General features: G+C 40.5%; 2 protein-coding genes across 14 annotated transcripts in view; one reads left to right on the plus strand and one right to left on the minus strand.

Annotated features, from left to right (window-relative positions):
• ELP4 (elongator acetyltransferase complex subunit 4) overlaps window positions 1–1,033 on the minus strand; it is a 273,117-nt gene extending 272,084 nt beyond the window's left edge. For 2 of the 10 annotated variants that reach the window (XM_084521280.1, XM_084521282.1), the window contains exon 1: window positions 738–1,030. In XM_084521280.1, the coding sequence (XP_084377406.1) occupies window positions 738–915 (178 nt within the window). In that variant the 5' untranslated portion in view covers window positions 916–1,030. Of the gene's footprint in view, window positions 1–389; window positions 509–737 lie in introns of those variants that run through there. The other 8 variants (XM_084521278.1, XM_084521279.1, XM_084521284.1 and 5 more) reach the window with 7 other exon arrangements.
• The window catches only part of IMMP1L (inner mitochondrial membrane peptidase subunit 1), a 33,041-nt gene continuing 12,417 nt past the window's right edge, over window positions 917–21,540 (plus strand). For 2 of the 4 annotated variants that reach the window (XR_014693648.1, XM_084521299.1), the window contains exons 1-4: window positions 917–1,052; window positions 15,140–15,277; window positions 16,072–16,160; window positions 17,005–17,131. Coding sequence is in view for 3 of the 4 variants with exons in the window: in XM_084521299.1 (XP_084377425.1) it covers window positions 15,173–15,277; window positions 16,072–16,160; window positions 17,005–17,131 (321 nt within the window). In the remaining variant the exon portion in view is untranslated. Of the gene's footprint in view, window positions 1,053–1,145; window positions 1,281–15,139; window positions 15,278–16,071; window positions 16,161–17,004; window positions 17,132–17,329; window positions 17,582–21,540 lie in introns of those variants that run through there. The other 2 variants (XM_084521301.1, XM_084521300.1) reach the window with 2 other exon arrangements.

The following is a 21,540-nucleotide window of genomic DNA, read 5'->3' on the forward strand; positions in this document are numbered from 1 at the left end:
ACAGTTATCCCCGAGCTACCTCTGTCTGTCAAATAATTCAGTATCTGCCTTGCAGATCCTGGACCAAAACATGTAAGAAAGGGGTGAGCCCCATGGAGGGCCACGGAGATGGTGCACGAGACCCACGATGAGCCTTTGAGGGCCCCACTCAGCTCCCAGGAAGCTGTGACTGAAGGGCAAGGAGGCCAGTGAAGGTTTGATATAGAATATATCTGATATAGGGTTTTTCAGAGATGCCACGTCCTAAAAAAAAAGTTAAAGTATTTCCAAGAGTTTCTGTTCCTAGGGTCAAAGAGAAGGGTCTTTTTTAAAGTGTAAAGCCCGTTAGGTCAGGAAATTACTGAGCATTAAGGCAAGGAAAGGGTATTTTAGAAATAAATGAGATATACTGGAAAAAAAAGCCTTCCCAATTTCCACACCAAACCCCAAATCCCGTCAGGGAGCGCCTGCAGGCTGCGGGAGCTGCCGGCACCAGGAGCTGTCCACACGCCCCGACCCACGCCGAGCCACAGCCGCTATTTCTACACTGAAAAAAAAAAGGGAACAGGAAAAGGGATTCGCTGCAAAGGCTCACAGCACTTCACGAGCTCCATCTCTGCGAAAGGGGGGGACGAGAGACAGCCCCGGGGGCGCCGACCGCTGCCCTCGCCTCAGGGAACCGCGCTGAGGGGCCCGGCGGGAAGGGGGTGCGGGGGGGGGGGGGGGATGAGGGGCGGGGGGAGCCGCTCTCCACCGACCTAGCACAGCGTCCAGGGACGGCAGCCCGCTGGAGAGCAGCAGCTGCCCGTGCCGAGCGGAGGGCCGGGTGCCCGGCAGGGCGGACAGGCGGCTGCCGCCCGCCGCCGCCTTGCGCTGGAAGCTGGTGGCGGGGCCGCCCGCGGCTGTGGTACCGGCCCCGGCGCCCCGCGCCGCCATTTCGGCTTCGCCTGACAGCGGGGGAAGCCCGCCCGCTGGGCGCAGCCAATAGCGGGGCGGCTGGGGAGCCCGCTGCCCAATGGCAGCGCGCCTTGTTGGCACGTGGAGGGCCGGGCGGCCCGGTGGCGAGCGGGCAGGTGAGCGGGCAGCGCGCTGAGGGGAGCGGGGCCGGGCTGAGGGGGTGGCCCCGGGGGAGCCGGGCACGGAGAGCCCCCGGCATGGAGAGCCCCCGGCACGGAGAGCGCCCGGCCCTGCTCGGTTCCCTCGGGCTGGAGGCGGAGGGGCCGGGGGTGAAGCCCGGCCGGGCCTCGGCAGCCTCCCGTAACGGCGGCGGCGGTGGGGGGGGCCCCGGGCGGCCCCGTCAGGTGCGGGCCTGGGGAACCGCTCCTGGGGGGGGGGGTGTAGGGTAAATATAAAAGGGTGTGCTCGTGAGGCTCTAATTTTACAATTTCCTCCTCTTTAATTTAGCTTTAATTTAATTTGGATGCATGCGTGCTTTGTTGTTGTAAAGCATGGTTTTCAGAGGCGTGTGTTCATCGAGTGCTTTTTTTTTAATGAAAATTTATGAATGCTCACATTAAATATAAACAGGAAGAAAGATCAATACATTAACAATACGTTAACAATCCCGCAGTACCGCTTCTCCCCTGCGTATCGGTTTCGTGCGCAGGGATGTGAAGTTTCAGCAGTGTGTGCTCCTAGCTGGTGGCAGGGCGTTAATTTTGCTGCTGCCCAGCTTCTCTTCATGTTAAAGAGTGGGCAGTTAAAGGCCTTCGTCAAGAGTATCCTGAGAGTTGTCTTACTGTTCTGTATTTGCTGCCAAACTCTGAGATACTGAATAATAAACACTTAATTTCAAACTTAGATGATTGTCCAGCACAAGTGGTGGTGGTGGAGAATCAAAAGACATGTTAAAAAAAAATAAACAAAAAACAAACATGGCAAGAAATAAACATATCTATTAAATGTCATTTTCTATGATCTGACTAATGATTGGTGGAAATCTGGAACAGGATTCACAATTCTTTTGAAAAAGCTCAAGAATCAGGTATTGTTGGTGTAAACTCTGTGTGTCATTGCGTGAGGAGTTTGAAACTGGCAGAGTTCTCAACTTTTAAAGCCTCGCATCAGCTCTTCCATTACTTTCTGTATTATAGTTCCAGTGTCCAATACCTAAATTGTTCCAGCAGTGAGTGCTTGCAGGTGTGTGTAACCTATGTATTAGAGAGCTTTTGGTATAGAACACTTGTAACCCAGAGGGGTTACCTTTGTGAAGTGGCCACGTACATATCAGAGACGGAATTGAATGATAAATTACCTGCATGTTGTCTCGCTGATTTATTTTTTTACCGTCACCCCCATGCAGAGCAGCACACTTCCTTTTGCTCCTTCAGCAAGACAGTACTTCTTTGCTTGTTTTTAAGGATGTTAAAACAGATTACATTAACTTTACAGAATAGGTATAAATAAATGTGCAGGGCTGAGCCTCCTCTTTCTATTCTTCTCTTTCTTATTACTATTTCTCTGACAAGTAGTTATTCTATTCTTCCTTTTTATCTCGTTTTCCCATTAAAATTAAAACTAGAGGCTAAATACTTGTCAGACACAGAACCCAAATTCCGAAAGCGTTTTGTAATTGGCAATGCTTGTGCCGTGCTCCTACCATTTTTAGAATTTCTTGCATGAAACATGTTTAGCTTCAGTCAAAGATTCCTGGAAATCTCAGCCTTTCCTGACTGGATATAATACGCCACTGTCGCTACAAGAGAAAGTCTCATTTCCTTTTCCTCCTCTGCTTCCACTGATTCAGTCCAGCAGAGCCAGGGGCTTGTCAGATCCTTTCTAGAGCCGATTCAGCTCACTGGTCTGACGTGGAACTACCCATCTGCTTTCTTGATAGGTTGATTTTGTGTTCTGTTGCTGAGCAGACGCAAAAAGGAAAAGGGTATTTACACACAGTGGGCAACGAAACTTTCCAGCTTTTGCTGCGAGCTGTTGATTCATCTCACAGTGTGAATGAACCTCACAGCTACTTGAGAATTTTCTATGTTTTAACATTAAGTGAAATTTTTTTGTAATGATTTCTGTGAGATGGTATCTTCTGAAATACAGAGAAAATGCCTCTAACGTTGTAACTTACACCAGGAGAGACTGTATTACCACAGAATTGTGGAGAAGTATAAATAGTCTTTCAGTATAAGAACCGAATTTCAGAAATTATTGCAATAGTCTCTGTTTGTGATGTTTGCTGCTCATCTGTCACGTTTTATGGTGAGGAGTAGAATTAACACCCTACTGATTTAGAAAGCAGGTGAAAGTAAGCTCTTTTTCAAGGATTTAAGCTTTTCTGAAAAAGTTAACTATTTAATACCATAAAGCTTTACAAATGAATATGTGCCTGTAAAAACATCACTTACAGCACCTGACCTTGTTTGCATGCAAATTTTAGAAAAGTAGAGAAGAAAGTGAGTGTGTGGAATTTTCTTAATTTTGAAGTCAATGGCGTTTCGTTTTCAGGAATGATATTAGCTGTTTCACTCTTTTGAATTATACTGAGAGTTTGCTGGGGGTCACGTGTCCACGGTCCAAAATTCCCAGCCATTGTGAAGGATCCCACTAGGAGCTGTCTGACAGTTCGGAAAGCAACGCCACAGGAACTGTAATTCCAGATACTACAATATAGAAAAACCTCATCCTTAACTATATGTTAGTAGGTAGCTAACTCCTATTATTTTGCTCTGTGAATGGAATTGAGATGCAGAGAACCTACAGAGCAAGGAGATGATTGCAAATCATGAGCAAATGTCTTTGTAATCGCTTTCCATTCTTCTCTTGCTTTGGTTACTGGAATGCAGCCTACATGGGTTACAGGTTTAAACTCTTAGGTCCTTCAGCTACAGCAAGTTGTGTTGTTTAAGTAGTGTTTCTCTGACTGTCGTGTCTACATGTTGATACACATTTCTTACTTACCTTGATTTCAAATTAATGGGTTTTGCTACATTTTAATTGTGCCTTATAAGATTCAGCGTATTCTCTTGTCCTTCCCTGGCAATGAGCGAAATGCTGTTTTGGAATAAAATACATTAGTTAATTTTGTTTCAAAACTGTACGTCTGCCTGATTGGTTTGTAGCAATATTTTTCTTTGGTTTACGTATGGGATAGAAAACTAGAAAGCTGCGATCTAATGGCAGTCCTGATTCATAATCTTATTAGTGTTTGGTTTTGTCTGGCAAAGCAGCTCCCCTCATCAGTCCTGGAATGTGATGGCATTAGGCTTGATTAAAGTTTTATAGTCACCAAATCAGATTAGCGCCCGCGTCACCTGACGAGGTAGGGCCGGCAGTCATGTGGTCCTGCACCCCGCCGAGCTCACGCTGGGAGCTGAAACAAGGTAGTTTGCTTTTGAGATGTTCTTAAGTATCTAACAGCATGGGTCGTGGATTATGACCGCAAAGAAGATGGCTTCATTTTCCTGATCTTTGAACTGGCTAGAATAGGATGTTTGAAAGTGCAGGATCTTCAGGGCATGAGCCAACAACTGGAAAGAATGTTTAATCCTGGAAGTTCTGGCACTGAAAGACCTGGGGTTTTTCAGTGTGAAAAAAGCTTAAAAACTAGTTACCCAATCCTTCCCTGGAAAACGCGAGGATTAGCGGGAGAGTTTAAGACATACCAATCGTGTGAGATTGTATAAAACATGATATGATTTTCTTCGGAAAGCCTCTAGATGTTTTCTCAGTGCCTCTGTGGGTTTTATTTACTGAACAACTGTGATAAAAATTTGAACCTGTGTCGAACGTAAGCAGTTCTTTTAAACTGGGAGTACATAAATCAGGCAACGTGAATCCAAGCAGTATAGTTGACTCTATGCTATGTGCTGAGGACAACGGTTTAATAAATGTAGATCATTAAAAAGTTATTACTGAAATGACCATTGTAATTTCTGTGCAGATATTAAATATGTTCCCATAATTCCAGAATATAAAAGTATACAGTATAGAATTACTGAAGGTTGCAGAACGGTAGTAGCAAAGATGAGCTTTAAGTTGAGTGTGCTGTCTTAATAAGCATCGTACAAATTAGTCATGTATTTCACAGGGATTACTTTACCACTGTTTATTTTAAAAAGATGAATTCACATTTATTTAAAACAATCATGATAATTTAAAAATAGGTCTAAAGTAGGACTAAAAGCAATGGAAAAAATAGCCAGCTGGAGGAGGAGTATTCTTTGTATTGTGGCTTCTGATATTCTATGATGTTTTTCATGCTGGGTTCCACGGCCATTTAAAGCTTACTTCAGGATTAAAATCTCGAATTTGAGAGAGTGATTCTAAGCCTTTTCCAAAGCTTAACATCCACAACTATTTCGTAGAGGATACAGGTGACTGCCCTCAAAGAGTAAAACTTTTTGTTGCTTCAGCGTATCAGTGGATAAGGTGAAGTTTGTGTTTCAACTGGAAAAATGTAATTTAAATTCTTTGATATTTTGAAGTCTTTGTTTTTGATTTCCAGCTGTATCTGGCTGTGCATATTTGATCAAGCAGGGGTTTCTAAAGCCAGGCAAATAATGTAGGCCATGATGTTTTATGGGAAGGAAAAGTAAAATAGCTGTGATTTTCTCTTAGCTGTGCAATTTCTCTTAAAATTCTCCAGTAGCAGCAGCTGCGGGAATGCAGGCAGTGCTTGCTCCTCGCCTACAGGGTGGGCCTTTATAGGAGGTGCTCTTTTTTGGTTTAGCCTCCCCCATCATCTCTGTCCCCATTATCTCTGCAACATTGTGAAACCTGAATCCCATGAATGTTGTGGCAAAGCACTTGAGGCTTGTCCATGCTTAGAAAAGATTGACCCGGTCCCCTTCAGGATTCTGAAGTTGTTGCTCGTCTCTGCTTGCTGGGATATTCTTAAAGGTGTTTTTGTACGGAGGACTTTCCCTCCTTGCTGCTATTGCCCCAAACCAACCAGTAATGTTCCGACAAGTACTTCTGTAGTACTTTCTGGATATAAAAGTTAACAAAATCCACGTCATGAGTCTTGTAATTGTGCTGCCCCTCCTGCCCGACCTCCCCTCTTGTGTAAAGGAAATGTAATTGAGGAGTTTTCGTATAGAGGTAACTTTTGGCTGCTCTGCTGCAGGGTAGGATCTGTATTGCTGACTTCTTCTCCGATTAGCTTCAGCAGCAGGCTCTGACTTCCACTGAAGCAGTGCCAGGCATGCTAGCTGTGACTCAGAAAGTTTCTACATTGGAAGTTTCTACATTTCTACAGTTGATTAGAAAGGAATCTCAAAAACTTGGTCGCAAAGACAAGAATCTTTGCCAACGTGCTTACATGAAAGGATGTAACTTCTTGGCAGGCCAGACAAAGTCACAGCCTAAGCTTTCCGGCGTAGTGGCCAGTGATGTGTTCTGGGCACTGAGGGTTCACTAGCTCCTCCAGACAGGCAGGTTAATGCCGGCTGGGGTATTCAGCCACTGCTGCTCTGGAAGTAACCTGAGGTGGTGTAGTGTCCCCTAATGAGCAGTTTTACTGTCCTTATTGCTCATTCTGTCTGAAATTTATGAACTGCTCCATCCTTAGCCTGGTAATGACATGCAGAAGAGCAGTGGTTGAACTGAAATGCCTACTGGCGTGTTACAAGGAGCTAGATAAAGCAATTTGTTTGTTGCTACGAACAGCGATAGGGTCACTGACCCAGTGCAGGATTATGCTGGTTCTGGCTTTCCCACCCAGTGACGCCGGCCAACTCCATCAGGAAGGAATCAGGCAGGACCACAACCGGCAGGCTTCACTGAGGACAAGCTGGAAGTAGGACTATACAGCCATGCACAATGCTGTATTTTAAATGGGAAAGGGTAAAGGCTGCGGTTGCTGGTGTGAAAGTACGCTTCTCTGATTGTTTCAAGGTCTTCTCTGGTTTCGTATTAGAAATATGTGTAATCTCATTGCCTTGGGGGACTCTGTTCCGGAGGAAGCAATTTACCTGGGTCTTAAAACATACAAGCACTTGATTCAAAGATCTCCCAGCTCCCTTGTTTTCAGTCAGCCTGTTTTAGAGCTGTCTCTGTGTCCCACGTTGAAAGAAGAAGGGTAATTGACCTTCCTTTAAGTACACTTTAATGTTTCTGGGAAAACGGTTATGCACTTCTTGAGCTGCATGTCTCCATTATTTCTTTGTATCAGCCGTGCTTCCATTGGTCCCAGAAGTGTGAAGCAGCCCCTTGGTCTTGATATTTTTACACTATTGCCAAGTTACAGGGCCTTTTTTTTTTTTTTTTTTTTTTTTTTTGGCCAGAATGTTTAACATTTCTGGTATAAAAGACCTAAAATTCAAAACCATTAAAGTCCGGGAAGATTATTGGTTATTTTAGCACGTACACAGTAATTGTGAAAGGAGCTATATGAGCAGTCCCTGGGTTTCCTTTTAGAAGTGCAGTGTGTCATGAAGAAAAGGGTAAGGTGAACTGTGTGCTTATTGTGTGGCCACTTCTTAAAAACTTAGAAATTGTGTTTGAGAAGGCATTTTGGATGAGGAGGTGTGAGATTAGTGAGGTTATTCAATGATTATTTCTGTTCTATTTTCCATTTTACAAATATCCACCTCCTCACTTGAAATTTGGATTTCTGGTAGTTATCTGTGATAAAATAAGGCACACGGGCCTTCTTTGGTAACCTTTTTGCTCTCCGTGATAGTGCAGTTTGGGGGCCTGGAGCGTGCTCAGCGCCTTGCAGGTACTCAGCACCTTAGCATACGATCATCTGCTAAATTTGAGAAAGGTGCCTCCACGTGTTTGATTCACTTATTGTGTCAGCTCTACTTTAAACCTTCGAATTAAATAATAGTTTATGCTGGCTTTTTATTTTAGTTCATGCGTTTTAAACCTGGAACTCAGATGAAAAGATAGTTTCGGAATAAATTCAGTATATTATTTATGAGTGGAGCAACACATTAGCATTGAGTTCACAATAGATCATATCGCTTTTATTCCGTCTTACAAGCTTAGCAGCACAAACAGAATAATCAACATATTATTTGGCTGTCATCTGCTGAACAGAAACCAGAGATCACAAGGAGGTTTTCCCTAGCTGCAGTGATGGCCTTTTTGTTCCAAGCCCCCATCTGGGAGGGCCGTGGTGTGTTATCATATGGAACGCGGGGTTTTCTGTAATCTCCTTAGCTGCACTGCAGTTTGAATCTTCATTCCATGTTTGTGTAATTTATAATTTTAATGAGACCATGGCTCTTGTGGGCTTTGAAATATATTAAAAGCTCTTTTGTGCATATGCTTTTGTTCTTGCTTAATAGGCTCAGTGTATTTAAAACTGATGAATTTTTATTCATGGATTTGGATGTCTGGGGATTAACTTAGACTGAATATCATTGCACTCATCTATTGATGTTTGCAACTTTTTTTAATACTTGTATCTGTAAGCGGAGAAGAACTTACGAAACTTGTGTTTTATATAAAATGGCTCAGAAATAGCTCAGAATTTTATAGCAGTGATAAAAAGTACCAATTAAAATTTATTTTCACCGCATAAACTCACATGCAATCCAGTTTGTATGGTGAAGAGTAGGAAGCTGAATCCATACACGTGTATTTTGGACCTCTTCTCTAAAAAGCAACTTAGGAAAGCCATCAAAATTTTTGTAGAGTAATAGCAGCATTTGATTTGCAGTTTTTTTCTGTTCAGGTAATTTGAAAATGTAAATACTAAGCTCATTGTTGTCTGTGTTTCTTTTCTCCTTTTTTTAACACTTTTTTTTTTAATGCAGAGTATGCACATTTCATTAGAAGGCGATGCTCGTAACTGGGGAGTATTGATGAAGAAATACAGAGATTGTTGCTGTTATATTTTCTGATGGTGCCGAAACTCTTTTTTTTTTTTTTCTTATGCATTTTTTGAATGTTTAATGATTCACTGTTTATGTTAAGATCCCATGCTGTGTGATTTCCGTGTTAATAATACTGTGGAGTGCTCTTCAGCAGTAACACACTAATCTGAGACTAACGGTGGGGATAAGACTAAGACACCTTGTAAACAGTTTTCGTGGTGGTGTATGTAAATAGGCTGCTTTACGTGAACGGTTTTATTGCTTGTTTGTGGTGTTTTTACCAATAAGCAATCCTGTTTGTAATGGCAGATATCTTAAGTAAACAGTCTTCTTATTTGTTAGCGCACAGGGAAATTAATTACCCCACTGCTTTGAATGGTGTTTCCAAAAATACCTGTGTGTGCTTAGAGGTGTGTCAGCAGTGGGAAGTGCATGGGACGTGTGAGCCATGGGCACTGCAGGTTTCTGTAAGGTCATAGTTCAGGTACCCAATGTGAAAATGGGACTTGGGACTCTTTGTCCTAGTTAATGAACACACATTTTACACACTTACTCTGCGTGTGCAGGAATATTTCAAGCAGGTAGTTTGTTTTGAAATTCAAGATGAATGAGGATAGCTCAGAATAGTTACTTGACCCTTGTGATCCAGACACTGTATTTTTCTCATTCACCAGCAAAGGGACTGTGCTGTCTGTCAGAGCTTTGGCATCTATGTCCTAACTTTGATGTTGTTACAGGAAACCGTTAAGTGAAAATTTCAGCATTCCTCTGAGGCTCAGACTTGCCACATATGACCATGCATTTGCTCAACTGTTTGGATTTTGCTGTTCAGCAAAGATGAGTATAGATGGAGTTGCAGAGAAAGGTAGAAGCCCAGGAACGCATCTGACCATTAACACACCATTCTGTACAGGGTTGTGGGATTGTTAGGAGTTTTCTCCCAAAGGTAAAGAGAATCAGTGAGAACTGCTTGAAATCTGTTTTGAAAAATTGTTCATTCTCATGTAGGTAGTCTCTAGTTGAGGCCAGATCCACACCAGAGGATTGCATTATGTGAATTGCTGTTTACAGGATTGAGCTACTTGTCAGCTTGAGAACAGCAGATGAAGGAGCACTTGTTGGAGACAAACTGTCAGTGCCTAGTAGAGATAATGTGGAAAAATAATCCTTCCAGAATATCACCCGAGTTTTTTCAAATTTGCCAGACTGTATCTAGTGCATCTTCTAGAGGAAAACAACAGCTAGAAATACAAGTCAACTTCTCCTTGGCCCCGTGCACAGAAAGATCATTTGAAAATGGTTCCTTGTTTTCCTTTAGGTGTTCAGAATCCTTTGATGAGTATAATTAACATATTTAAAATACATATATTAACATATTTAAAAATTCTCAGTAAACATGACATACACCTTTCACTCTTCCGGCACATATTACATTAATTTCATGAAGAGGTTTTAAAAATAGTTAAATTTATGTTAATGCCAGCTCCAACAAAAATATTTCAATAGCCCGATCATCGTGTGTTCTTTTTTGCTTTGGGGCTTTTGGACTTTTTTAGTAATAGTCGCAAGGTAACCTTTTGGGAAAAACATGGTGCAAGTTATAGGATTACATTGTGAGAAGAAAGATGTCTGGTGGGTAGGGAAGAATGCCATAGTTGTGTTTCCATTAGCTGAGGAAAATCTGATCAATTGTTGCTAAATATTCTGTGAAAATTCAGAATTTAGTATTATATAAATCAAGTGTGACTGGAAATGTTTTATTACAGTGAAAAAAAATCTAATTGGCATCAAGTCCAATAATTTGTTTAGCCACATTTTCATTGGCTATGCCTTCGATCTTCCTGTATTTAAAATTTTGGCACCGCGTGCTAAACTGTGCCATCAGTTATCTGGAAATGATAAATCCACTGATTGGTTTCCTAATTTTATTATGTACACAGTTAATTGTAATCCAAGATTACAGCAAACAAGATGTTAATTTCTAGACAATCTACCTACATTTCACTCAGAGCGTGATTGTTACTGAAGCAAAAATACAAAGAGAATAACATTTGTGCTATCCTCACAGGAGCTGTCAATAAAAGATGTAATAGGGGATTTAGGAATCTGGAAATGGCCAACTAATTTATGTGAATCTATTTTATTTCAGCTAGAAAGACCAAGCTCTGTTTCGTCTGCGCTGCATATTGCAGAGCACAGGCTGTCTATAGAAAACCAGGCGGCTGCATATGGATAGTCCCTTGATATCATTCACTTGCTGTGTAATCTTATTATGCAAAGTTCTAATCTTCACCTAGAATGAATGCCTCTGGGTCAGAATATAGTCATATCAGGGTTTTTGAGGTCATGTTTTGTGATCCTTAGCTTATTCTTCTAAGTAGGGCTGGGATTTAAAGAGTATTCCCTAGACGCTAGCAGAGATAGACGGTAAAACCTGCTGCCTTTTTGGAAGACAAGACCAACATGAGGTCCCTGGTAGGATTAAACTTGATTTGTAGCTGTAGGATTTTTTAACAGATGTATTATTGGACAGGGAATAGGGGGCCACCAGCACAGCGAAATTGGATCACGATTGGCATTCTCAGGGAGTCCGCTGGCTGCTAAAACAGCAGCTGCATGTGGATTTGACTTCTTTCAGGTGAAGCGACTTCCAGTCATTTGGAAAGGATGGGATGAAAAGGAACCTTGGTGATAATTTTGATGTCTGCAAGATTTAGTACCAATGTAATGGGATTATCGGTAACACCTTCACTGCAGAAAAAGCCACCTGGCGCTATAACTGGCAGCAACTGCGAACTAATCCCTTCCCATCTCTTGGATGTCATTCATGAGGCTCAAAGTGATTTCTACCCTGCTAGCTGTGATTAATTTTATAAACAAACAAACAAGAAAATAAAATGACGAAAGCCTAGGCGACGTAAGAAGAAGTGAACAGAAGAGTAGGAGTCAGATTTTGCATTTTGTTTGCTGCAGGAGATAAAATACGCAGTTCTTCTCGAGCAGCCAAATTGTATTCTACATGACAAATGTGTGTGCATAACTTTTTCAAATCAATGTCTATTTTCATTAGAAAAACAGTGTCTGTTTCAGTATAAAATGTTACATTGCCTACTCTGTAAGTAGTAAGTAGTACCTGGAAGTAATTACAACAGGTTTTATGTCGATAGGGCTGTGATAAGGATGTTTATACAACAGACCCATTAAGTTTTCAAGGGGCCCGTGACTTAAATCATTTGGTTTATTGTCCTTAATGGCCTCGTGTTGTATCTGGTGGAGGTGCCTGCCGACAGGACTTTGTGTTAAAATGAATTGCGGGACGTGGAAAAACGTTCAGCCATTTGGCCGCTTGTGATCAATAATATGGCATTGTTTAAAGAACGCACCGATAAATAGTTTTCAGAGGAAACAATTATATTTTACTGATACTTAAGCTGGAGCAATTGTGAGATAAATGTTCTGTGTTTATTTTTTAATAATAAACCTCTAGAGGTTGTGGGGTTTTTTGTTTGGTTGGTTGGTTTGGTTTGGTTTTGGACAGGACTTCCTACAACCATTCACGTGTGAACTAGAAGTTGTTACTTAAAACTACACGGAGACTTTGGGGATTGTAGTTATCCTGTGGTCTGTGGAATGAACATTACATGGCAGAAGATGGATCCTAACATTAAAAACTAAGAAGCTGTGAAGTTATCTTATTAGTTTCAAAGAGTATCATCTAGGTATTGCATACGTGCCTTAATTGGAAATGAACTTATGTGCCTTAATTTGAAATGAGGAGTAGTAAAAGTTAAGCCTTAAAGGAATTTTTTCATCATTATCATGAACATCTGATAAACCTGAGCATTTCAAAAAGTCCCATTGTGCCACATATGTAAAGTGGGACTGGTGAAATCCCCGTCTCTTGGATTGAGAATTGATTTTTATCCAGCTTCCCCATTGCAGAGTCTTTGGGAGCCCATTAGGAAGAGAACGGGGAGCCAGATTTGAGACCTCTTGGCTCATTTGCTATCCTCTTGGTATCGTGGCAGCTGTAGCAGTAGGTAGCACTCACTCTTTCAGCCCCTCTGTTTCCCTGAATAATGGACAAACCCATCCCTCCGAATTCAGATTTACTCAGAGCCAACAAGAAGCGTGTGCTCAGTGTAACCACGGGGGACGGATGTGCCTGTTGGACTCTGACAGGAGATCAGGTGCATGCATTTGGAATTCGAAAATGGTTTCCAGAGACATACAGAATTGGTTTGCAGTTTGCTGTGAAAAAGTACATGTTTTGGTTACAGCCACAGACCTGAGGTGCAGCCTGGCTGTGCAGTATTTGCCTGAGAAGCAGCACGAGATGGGCTTTCTAGCAGGCGCTGCTGGGGAGCGGCCATGTGCTTCTCTCCCAAGCCCGTTGCGGTCATTGATCCGCGCCAGTTGTAAAACGCTCATCGATCTGCCAACACTCAATCTGCCTTTCACCACCCGTGAAATGTTTCTGGGCTCGCAGCGCTCCTGGCCTTGAGAGCAAGGGGTTGGTCCATGCTTTTCATAGTGTGCTGGGTGGAGAAGAGCAAATCGCTTTTTTGGGAACCCGGAGTGAAATCGTACTGGCAGTGCCCTTAGCTTCCAGGGCAGCTGCTGCTTCTCCGAGGTGTCCGGCCGTGTGCGAGCACGTGCTAATGAAACCCTTCAAGACTTTTTTGTTTTCTGTTATGTTTTGTGTTACTGTGAAACTCCTCAGCTAAGCTGAAGGGTGAGGAATCACAGATTGGTTCAAGTACATGTATTCTGGTGATCTTGTACACAATAAAAACCAAGTAAATCCTTTTCGGAGCAAGGAAGTGAGCTTGGTAGAGAATGTTTTTCCCCCATGAAGGCTCTTCTTTTTTCCCTATAAATAAATACTAAATGCAAAGATCAAAAACCTCTTTTGATTGCGTTCAGACAAAACTCCCATAGAGAAACATCATGAAATATAGAAAGGGAGCACTTTACTTCACTGCCAAGTAGGCTGCACAATACCTGCAGCATTTTTGGTTCCTTCTTAAGCTACTGTGTTTGTTTAGCAAGCTCTATTGACCCATCTCAGTAAATGAGTAGGAGAGAAGTTTTGTTGGGGTTTTAACTCATGGTGAAGCTGATAATGAGTTTAAGGGGGACAGATTTCTTTCAGAATGTAAAACTTGCTTCAGTTACTAAAGCACATCTTCCACCTCCTTTTAAAAAAAAAAAAAAAAAGTATATCAAAAATCTTAAATATTGGGGTAAGGAACACTTCAGTCAGATTAGTGTTGCAGTAATTTCAATTAGTCATCGGAATTTCATTTAAATATTTGGGTAAGGTTGTCAGAAGGTATTCACGGAGTCCTTTAATGTGCTACAGAACATATGCCACTGTGCTGTGTCTAAGAATAGCAGGACCTAATGCCTTAATTTTATATGTAAATGTTCTGGTAATGAAAGTCTAATCAAAAGAAAACTCGGCAAAAACTCCAGAACCAACAACATCGGTTTTCTCTAGCATAAACAGCCTTACATAGGCAAGCCATTCACAACTCTATTATCTTAAATTTCGAGTAGTTCTTGAAGCCTTTTTTCCTTTGAATGGCTGTCAGGTCACTTGTAAAGTCTTGGTTGGCTACTCGCTTATTCCAGTTTTCTGTCAATGTGATTGCAGTTGTGAAATAGCTTCAGGTCACTTCAGCTGGTCAGATGCTTCTCTGTTTTGCTGTTGAGTGTTCGGCTTTAAATGCTGGTGCTTAAAAAAAACAACAACAAAACCAAACACAGTGATTTTGGCTGTACTGTCTTCATGTGATTAGAACAAAGCTCACAAGTGTCATTTAATAAACATCTGAAGTCTCCAGCTGCCTGTGCTTTACAGTAGGCTGTAGTAGTCCAGGCAGGAAGGGAGCGCCTGTGCTTAAAGGTGGGATCAGAGCTTCCCAGCTTCCGTTCGGCCAAGCCTGGTGGAGGAGAGGATGTTCTCACGGCCCTTGCAGGTACCTAGACACAGGGCAGGTAAGCCTGTCTGCAAATGCCAGCAAAAGAAGTCGGGCTGAGTCAGCGGAGAGTATTGTCACCACTCCCTCCCGTTGATCTCCGTAGCCTTGCAAAGTGTTTCTCATTGTGTTTGCAGCTTCTTCTTCTCTGTTTGTTTGAGCATCTAAATCTTACTAATAAGCTGGGGAGAGCGGCGATTAATCGTACACGTGGAGGTGCCAGCATTAACAGATGAATAACTTGGTGGCTTTTCATCCTTTCAGATAGATCTGATTATTTTGTTGTTTTCATTCGCTGTTCTTTTACAAATACCGTCCAGTGGTTGTTAGATGCAAAAGATAGTTTTATTAATGTCATGTTGCTTCTTGTCAAACGAATGATGTTCTTCTGTTTTGATGTAGACTAGACCCAGCCGAAGGACGTAGCACTGTACCATGTTTCGCAATGCCCTAGGAAAAACCTTTCGATTTCTTGGGTATACTGTGCAATACGGCTGCATAGCGCATTGTGCCTTTGAGTACCTTGGAGGAGTTGTTGTGGTAACTTTTCCTTTTCATGATCTTTAAGGGGAAATGATGTTTTCTATGAAATAAAACTGTAATACTGAAACTGGTTTGTGTCATAATGCCATTATTTCAGTTTTCTTCATTTTTAAAGCTTTTTCAAAGTGTGTTCATTAATTCCCTACTTTTTGTTACTGGAGACAGGTCCAGCCTTTCCTTTCTTTAAAAAAAAAAAAAAAGGGAAGAAAGTTACGTATTTTATGCAGTTCATTGCTTCAGGAATCACTGAAGCAAATGGGAAACAATATGAGTAAGCATTTTGCAAAGAGTATGTTCTTTCAGAAAGGCTGGAGTCACAAAATGCCACAGGAAACACTACTGTTCCCAATGCTGGGCAGATTTCTGGATGTTTTATGCTACCCCCCTGCCTTTCCCAGGTTCTCAACCTAGCAGCTGGATGTCATGGATTTTGGCTGAGAGCTCCTCCTGCAGCTTCTGCAGGGTGAGCTGGCAGAGCTCGGAGTGCTGCTTCTAAAAATTTCCTGCAGAGAAGGTGCTGAAACGTGTCCTTAGGAAATCATAGCACCTAGCGCAGTTCAGGACCAATTTTAAGCTAACCCAGAGCTCTAACAGAGTCACAAGAGCTCGGGAGGCTGTCCTCAGTTTTTAAATGTATCAAATGTTCCTCTGAGGATTTCATTTTTTAAAATTGTTTGTTTTGCATTACACCTACTATAACTTATTAGCAAGTAAATTGAAAACTCTTGTATTTTAGATAAAGGTAATTGGCAAATAGTAATTTTTTTTTCTCATTTATTTTTAATTTGCAGTGTTCTGGACCTTCAATGGAACCAACAATTCAAAATTCTGATATTGTCTTTTCGGAGAACCTTAGCCGACACTTTTATTGCATTCGAAAGTACGCTCCTTGGCTGTGACTGGACTGTACATTTAGTTTGGCAGGCCTTGTCAATAGCTATGCTCTATCCATCCTTTATTTTTCACATATTTTTCTGCTTCTGAAATGTAATTTTTCATAAATCTCTCATTGTGACTTGTCAGACCTCCCTTAGGATATAGTCCAAGTCACTTTTCCATCTTTGTCCAAAAGAAATACAGAATCCCCCTCCCCCTTCTTTCCCCTAAATCTATTCTGTGTGAATGTAATTTCTCTAAGCAGTTTTGTTTTATAAATCAAGCTGTGGGTTTTGCTGTGCTCTGATAGGATGTTAGAAAAGTGATCAAATGGTGTAAGTGCAGTTTATCATTTAAATAACATAATGATTAGAGCACAGCAGTCTCCAGGCTTTTGCCCATTTTGCTGTGGAATATTTCATTGCACGATCTAATGTATATAATCAAAGGGCAAAAGTAATATATCAGTGCCTGCAAACTCAGGCATTTGAAGTTCCACTGAAAGAAAAACGTTTGGACAATGACACATAGGAAGTTGGAATCTCTTCCATATATACTAACAACAGGATCAAGTTAAATGACTTGCATTTATTAGAGTATTGCCAATTAAAAAGTAGTCTAAAAGTTTTGTAAGTAACGTGAATAACAAAGAGACTCTCCAAGTATGGTTGCATTCCACCTGAGTAAAACTCATGGAAGAAACCAAAATCCCAGACAAGAATTTTCTTGAGAAAGAAATGTCTTTAATACATGGGAATAATTTTGGAGTACGTGCTTTGATACATGTGTTCAGCCAAATATTCTGTAATTAGAGTTCTCTTTTGTTTGTTTCTGTTCTTCCCTCCCAGAGGAGATATTGTAATTGCGAAAAGCCCCAATGACCCCAAATCAAATATCTGTAAAAGAGTAATTGGCTTGGAAGGGGATAAAGTCTGCACAAGCAACCCTTCAGATTTCCTTAAGAGTCACAGCTATGTAAGTATTAGTTTCTTGCTTTGTAAATAAATTATTACATTATAAATAGGCCTGGTAGGCTGTAAAGGATTTGCAATGTCAAAGTATCATAAGTCATACAGTATGATGTTGATAAGTTATTCTATATGTGCAGTAAAATAGAGCTTGTAAACTCTGTTTATGGCAAGCTGTCTTTCTCAGTGTCTTTTGTCTCTACAGGAATTGTATGCAGGTGTATTTTTGCTCTGGCCTTTGCTTAGGTCTTCTTCCCTGGTCATCTCCTGCAATTCCCTGCATAAAGTACTGTACAGATGACACACTCAAGGGTTTGGTCTTAGGGCAAAACTGTGTATTAAACGCTAAAAAGTGAAAATTTTGTCTCTGCAATGCCTTTGAAGATTTTGCTTTCAAAATTATTTTACCTTTGAAGATTTTGCTTTCAAAATTATTTTAGAATATCTATATTCCCAACTTGTCAAAAAAAAAAAAAAAAGTAATGAGATGAAATAAAAAAGAAAATTATTCTTAATGCTTAAAACTTTTCAGCAACTTTCTAGGCCATCACTAGAAAAATCATCAGAAATCATTATCACAGGAATATGTAGGTGTTTTCTTTTCCAAATGCATGTTTGACTATTTCCTCTGTTCAGTATTTTGTGGCGGAAATACTAGGTTTTGCACAGCTGTCCGTGGACTGCTCCTTGCAGCCAGCTATAATTTGTGATGGATAAATCCTTTTTAAGAGTTTAGCTACCCTAAAGACTGCCAACTTCACCAGCATTCCTTCAGGTACGTTTGCTTCACTTCTGTCAAGTAGTTTAGAGTTGAGGTGGTTTGTACATACTGAAATCAATGGAGAAATTGTCAACATTGCAGGTAGTCAGGATTTAGTCAGGACTTGGAAGCAGAAAGCAAAGACAGGATTCATACCCTGTCATGAGGGGCTGAATTTGTTATTTCTTTATTCCAGTGTTGAGGCAGGACTCCCTCTAGTCTGCCTTTCTGATAGAGTAACGGTACCACTGGAGCTTCTATTCACATTTCTGTTGCTCATGGACAGAAAAAAGAAACTCATTCTCTGTTACATTTTGAAGGGGAGGACAGGGTGCTTTTCCATAAATCATTTCCATTTTCCGTAAATCAAACTGTGTTACTGTTTAACCATGAAAAACAAACCCCAAAACATTTCCTAGCAGAAGGACCTGAAATGAAAGCATGTATTCTTCCGTAAAAGATGCAAACTGAATTTCTCTTGAGCATCTTGTTTCTCAGTTGTCTTAGTCCTAAAAAGTCTTACAGAAGTCCAGGCAAGGTTAGTACTTAACAGGATGCCACCCTTTCTGGAAACTCTGAGGTAATCAAATGAATATCCAGTGGAACAATTTCTCCCGTAGTTTTCTTGTCTCCAATTTTAATATAAAGTGTAAAGAGAATGAGAGGAAGAGGAATGTAGGAGTCCATTTCCTGTTTTCCTGTGAATGTTTTTCATAAACGTTGATCTGTGGAAATCCAGCTAAGAAGTGATACATGTATGCCAGCTTTCTTAGTTCTTGCATCATAACTTGTAACTAGGGGGAGAAATGATCCAACTGGAAATACCTGAGTTTGTTAATGCAGGTCTGTTTCCCTCACATCCTAAATGGCTGTTGGTGAGGTAGGTCTGCCCATCTGTTCAGGAGATGCTTACTTTATGGAAGAGGGTGTTTTCAACGTAGGTATCTGCACCTCATGCTCATAAGTTAGTGTATTACTCACTCAGTGCTCCTGTCCTGTTGAGGGGGAGAAGTGATACGTATCCATCCGGAGGGAATTGCCTAATGAACCCCCCTGGTTTAGGGGATCCCAGTGCTATGCACTTTGAATCCAAACACAAAGTTCTTCAAAGCAAACAGCAGCCGCAGTTGTACAGAGAACTTGTGCTTTGTTTTGTTGATATTTCTTTGAGAAGAATTAATCAGAGTCAGGTTTTTGAAAAAAAAAAAAAAAAAGATTGTAGAAACTCTGAGGAAAGGTTTTGGCTGGATCCCAAATGGCCAGAAGCGCTGCCTGGGGTGTCTAGCTGTCAGAGAAACTCAGGCACACTTTAAGTGAGCAGACCAGAAATTGTCATGAGTTTTGTTGTTTGTATTAGGCTACTAATTGCTTCTTTTAATGAGAAATCTCTGAGTGATACTTGAATGTACTAAATCAAAAACGTGTAAGGTCAGAGAATTGTTTGTTATTATTACACTGAACTGCTTAGCTTTTCCTGACTAACTTGTCTCTTGTTTTGCAGAGTGATAGTGAATAGATGCGGACGTGTTTGCAAACATTACAGTAAATATGGAGTATCAGATGTCAGAAATATTACTGAGTTAGGCAGTTCTTACCTCTGCTTTGTCCTTAGCTGGTGTTTGTCAACCAATAGGTATTACAATAGGTATTATAACACAAACCTTCCAAACTGTAATAACAATGAGAAACAAAATATCCCATGTAAGTTGCATAAGTTGTTTTGAAAAAGGGTATTTCAGTAGAAAAGAAATGCAGTATAGCAGTGGCAGTTATGTGAAAATCTTTATGATGGTTCACTGCTATGCTTTGCCAAAGCAGTATGTCATACGAGGACAAACATTTTTGCCAGATTGAACTATGTGTAAGGACGTACCAAATATTTGTCTCTGACGTACTTCTTGTTGGGTTACAAAGAGATGGAACTATGTATACGTTAAGCATGTGTTTAGATTAAAATTTAAGTAAATAGGGAGTATCTCTACTTTGGTCCATTTAAGGAACATGATACTTTATATGTTAGAAGTTGGTGCTTATCCACAGGATAATAATGGGAGAAATCTTGTATTTACAGGAAAAGTAGAATAAGATTCCTTTTTTTTGATTATGCTGTTATACAGTTACAAATTTAAGAAATGTATTTTTCATTGCCCTTTTAATGATATTTGGTATGGAGTATAAGAGTTCAGCTAGTATTTTTTCCTCGGTTCTTCTGGGATTTTGTGCTCCATGCTGGTGTTTATAGGTATCAAGTGTATTTACCATAATGAACATTTAAGAATGCATAACGTATTTTTCCTGGATCAGAAGAAATGTGATACAAACCCAAAAGTTAAAAAGGTAGACAACTAATTTTTAGTAACATGGTGTTCAAACCTGATTTCAATCATTTAAAAATCTCTGTACTGATTTATTCATTTAATTATTAAATTTAAATAATGTGGGTTAGTAAGGAAATTATTCAATCACAGTAAAACCCTGAAATGGTCTTAAATTCTTTTTGAAAGGTTCATATTCATATTTGTTTTTTTATTTCCTGTTTTTAAGTCTAATCCAGACTCAGGTTTATAATTCAGATCAAGTATCCTATTGTTATATTTGAATTTGTTTTAATGCCATTTACTTTAGCTTTAATTTCTTTAGTACCATATGTTCTTGTGCTGTGGCTCCTATTTACAAATTGAAAAAGTGAGGGGTTAATCATCAGATTAAAACAGCTTGTATGTCATAAACCACCAATATGCTAAGCCTTTGTGTCACTTAAACAAAAGTAGTACCTAATAATGTCACTTAATACAGCTATGGTCTGTAAATAAGGAACTGCCTTTTGCAAGTCATAGCGATAAAAAGCTGAGATACAAATCCATATCTCAGCAACACTCTGCTGGTAATCAATCACAACACACCACTAATGCTGTGAGACTAGCTGATGTGGGGGAAGTGTGTTTACCTTGTGCTAAAATGAGGTTCATTGCGGAGATGGCATCTCCTCATCCCGTGGTTAACTCTAGAGCTAACATAATTCTGAAGATAATGCATCTTACTATGTTTGCAGACCACAGAAGTGGTCTTACGCAGTGTTATTAACTCTTACACAGTCCTTGTCAGATGCTGTGAGGATATTACATGGGTACTGAGAATAACGTAACGTTAATGTAAACAACGCTATATTAATCACTGCACAGCACTACAGAATTTGGGTGCACAACTTAAGACACTGAAGAGTAAATATCCTAAATAGCAATTAAAAAAATGGATTTCTCAAAACACTGGTTCTTTTTCCTTTGTCCTTAGTGTATTAATAGCTAGTTTATACTCATGGATTAGTACGTCAGTAATCTAAGTTGTAATAGTTGCTGGCTTGGAGAATGGAAACATCCTGCTTCCTTCCTGTCCCGTCCCTCTTCTACTTCTAGCATGCTAGAGGCGTAATGTATTCTAGGGGCTGGGGAGAAAGTTACACTGTAAATTAAGCAGCAGTTATGCTAAACATCTGCTGGGAAAGGAGAGCCAATTTGCTTCGTTTGCAGATCCCTCCACATCCCAAGTACAGCAAGTTCATGATTAGAGCTAATCTCAAATTGGAGAAGTAATTTTAATTAAAATATAGACTTGTCACAACTAAATCATTGAGGGGAAAAGAAACTCAAAGAACGCTA

Source organism: Aythya ferina (assembly GCF_964211825.1).
Source record: "Aythya ferina genome assembly, chromosome: 5".
Classification (NCBI taxonomy): domain Eukaryota; kingdom Metazoa; phylum Chordata; class Aves; order Anseriformes; family Anatidae; genus Aythya; species Aythya ferina.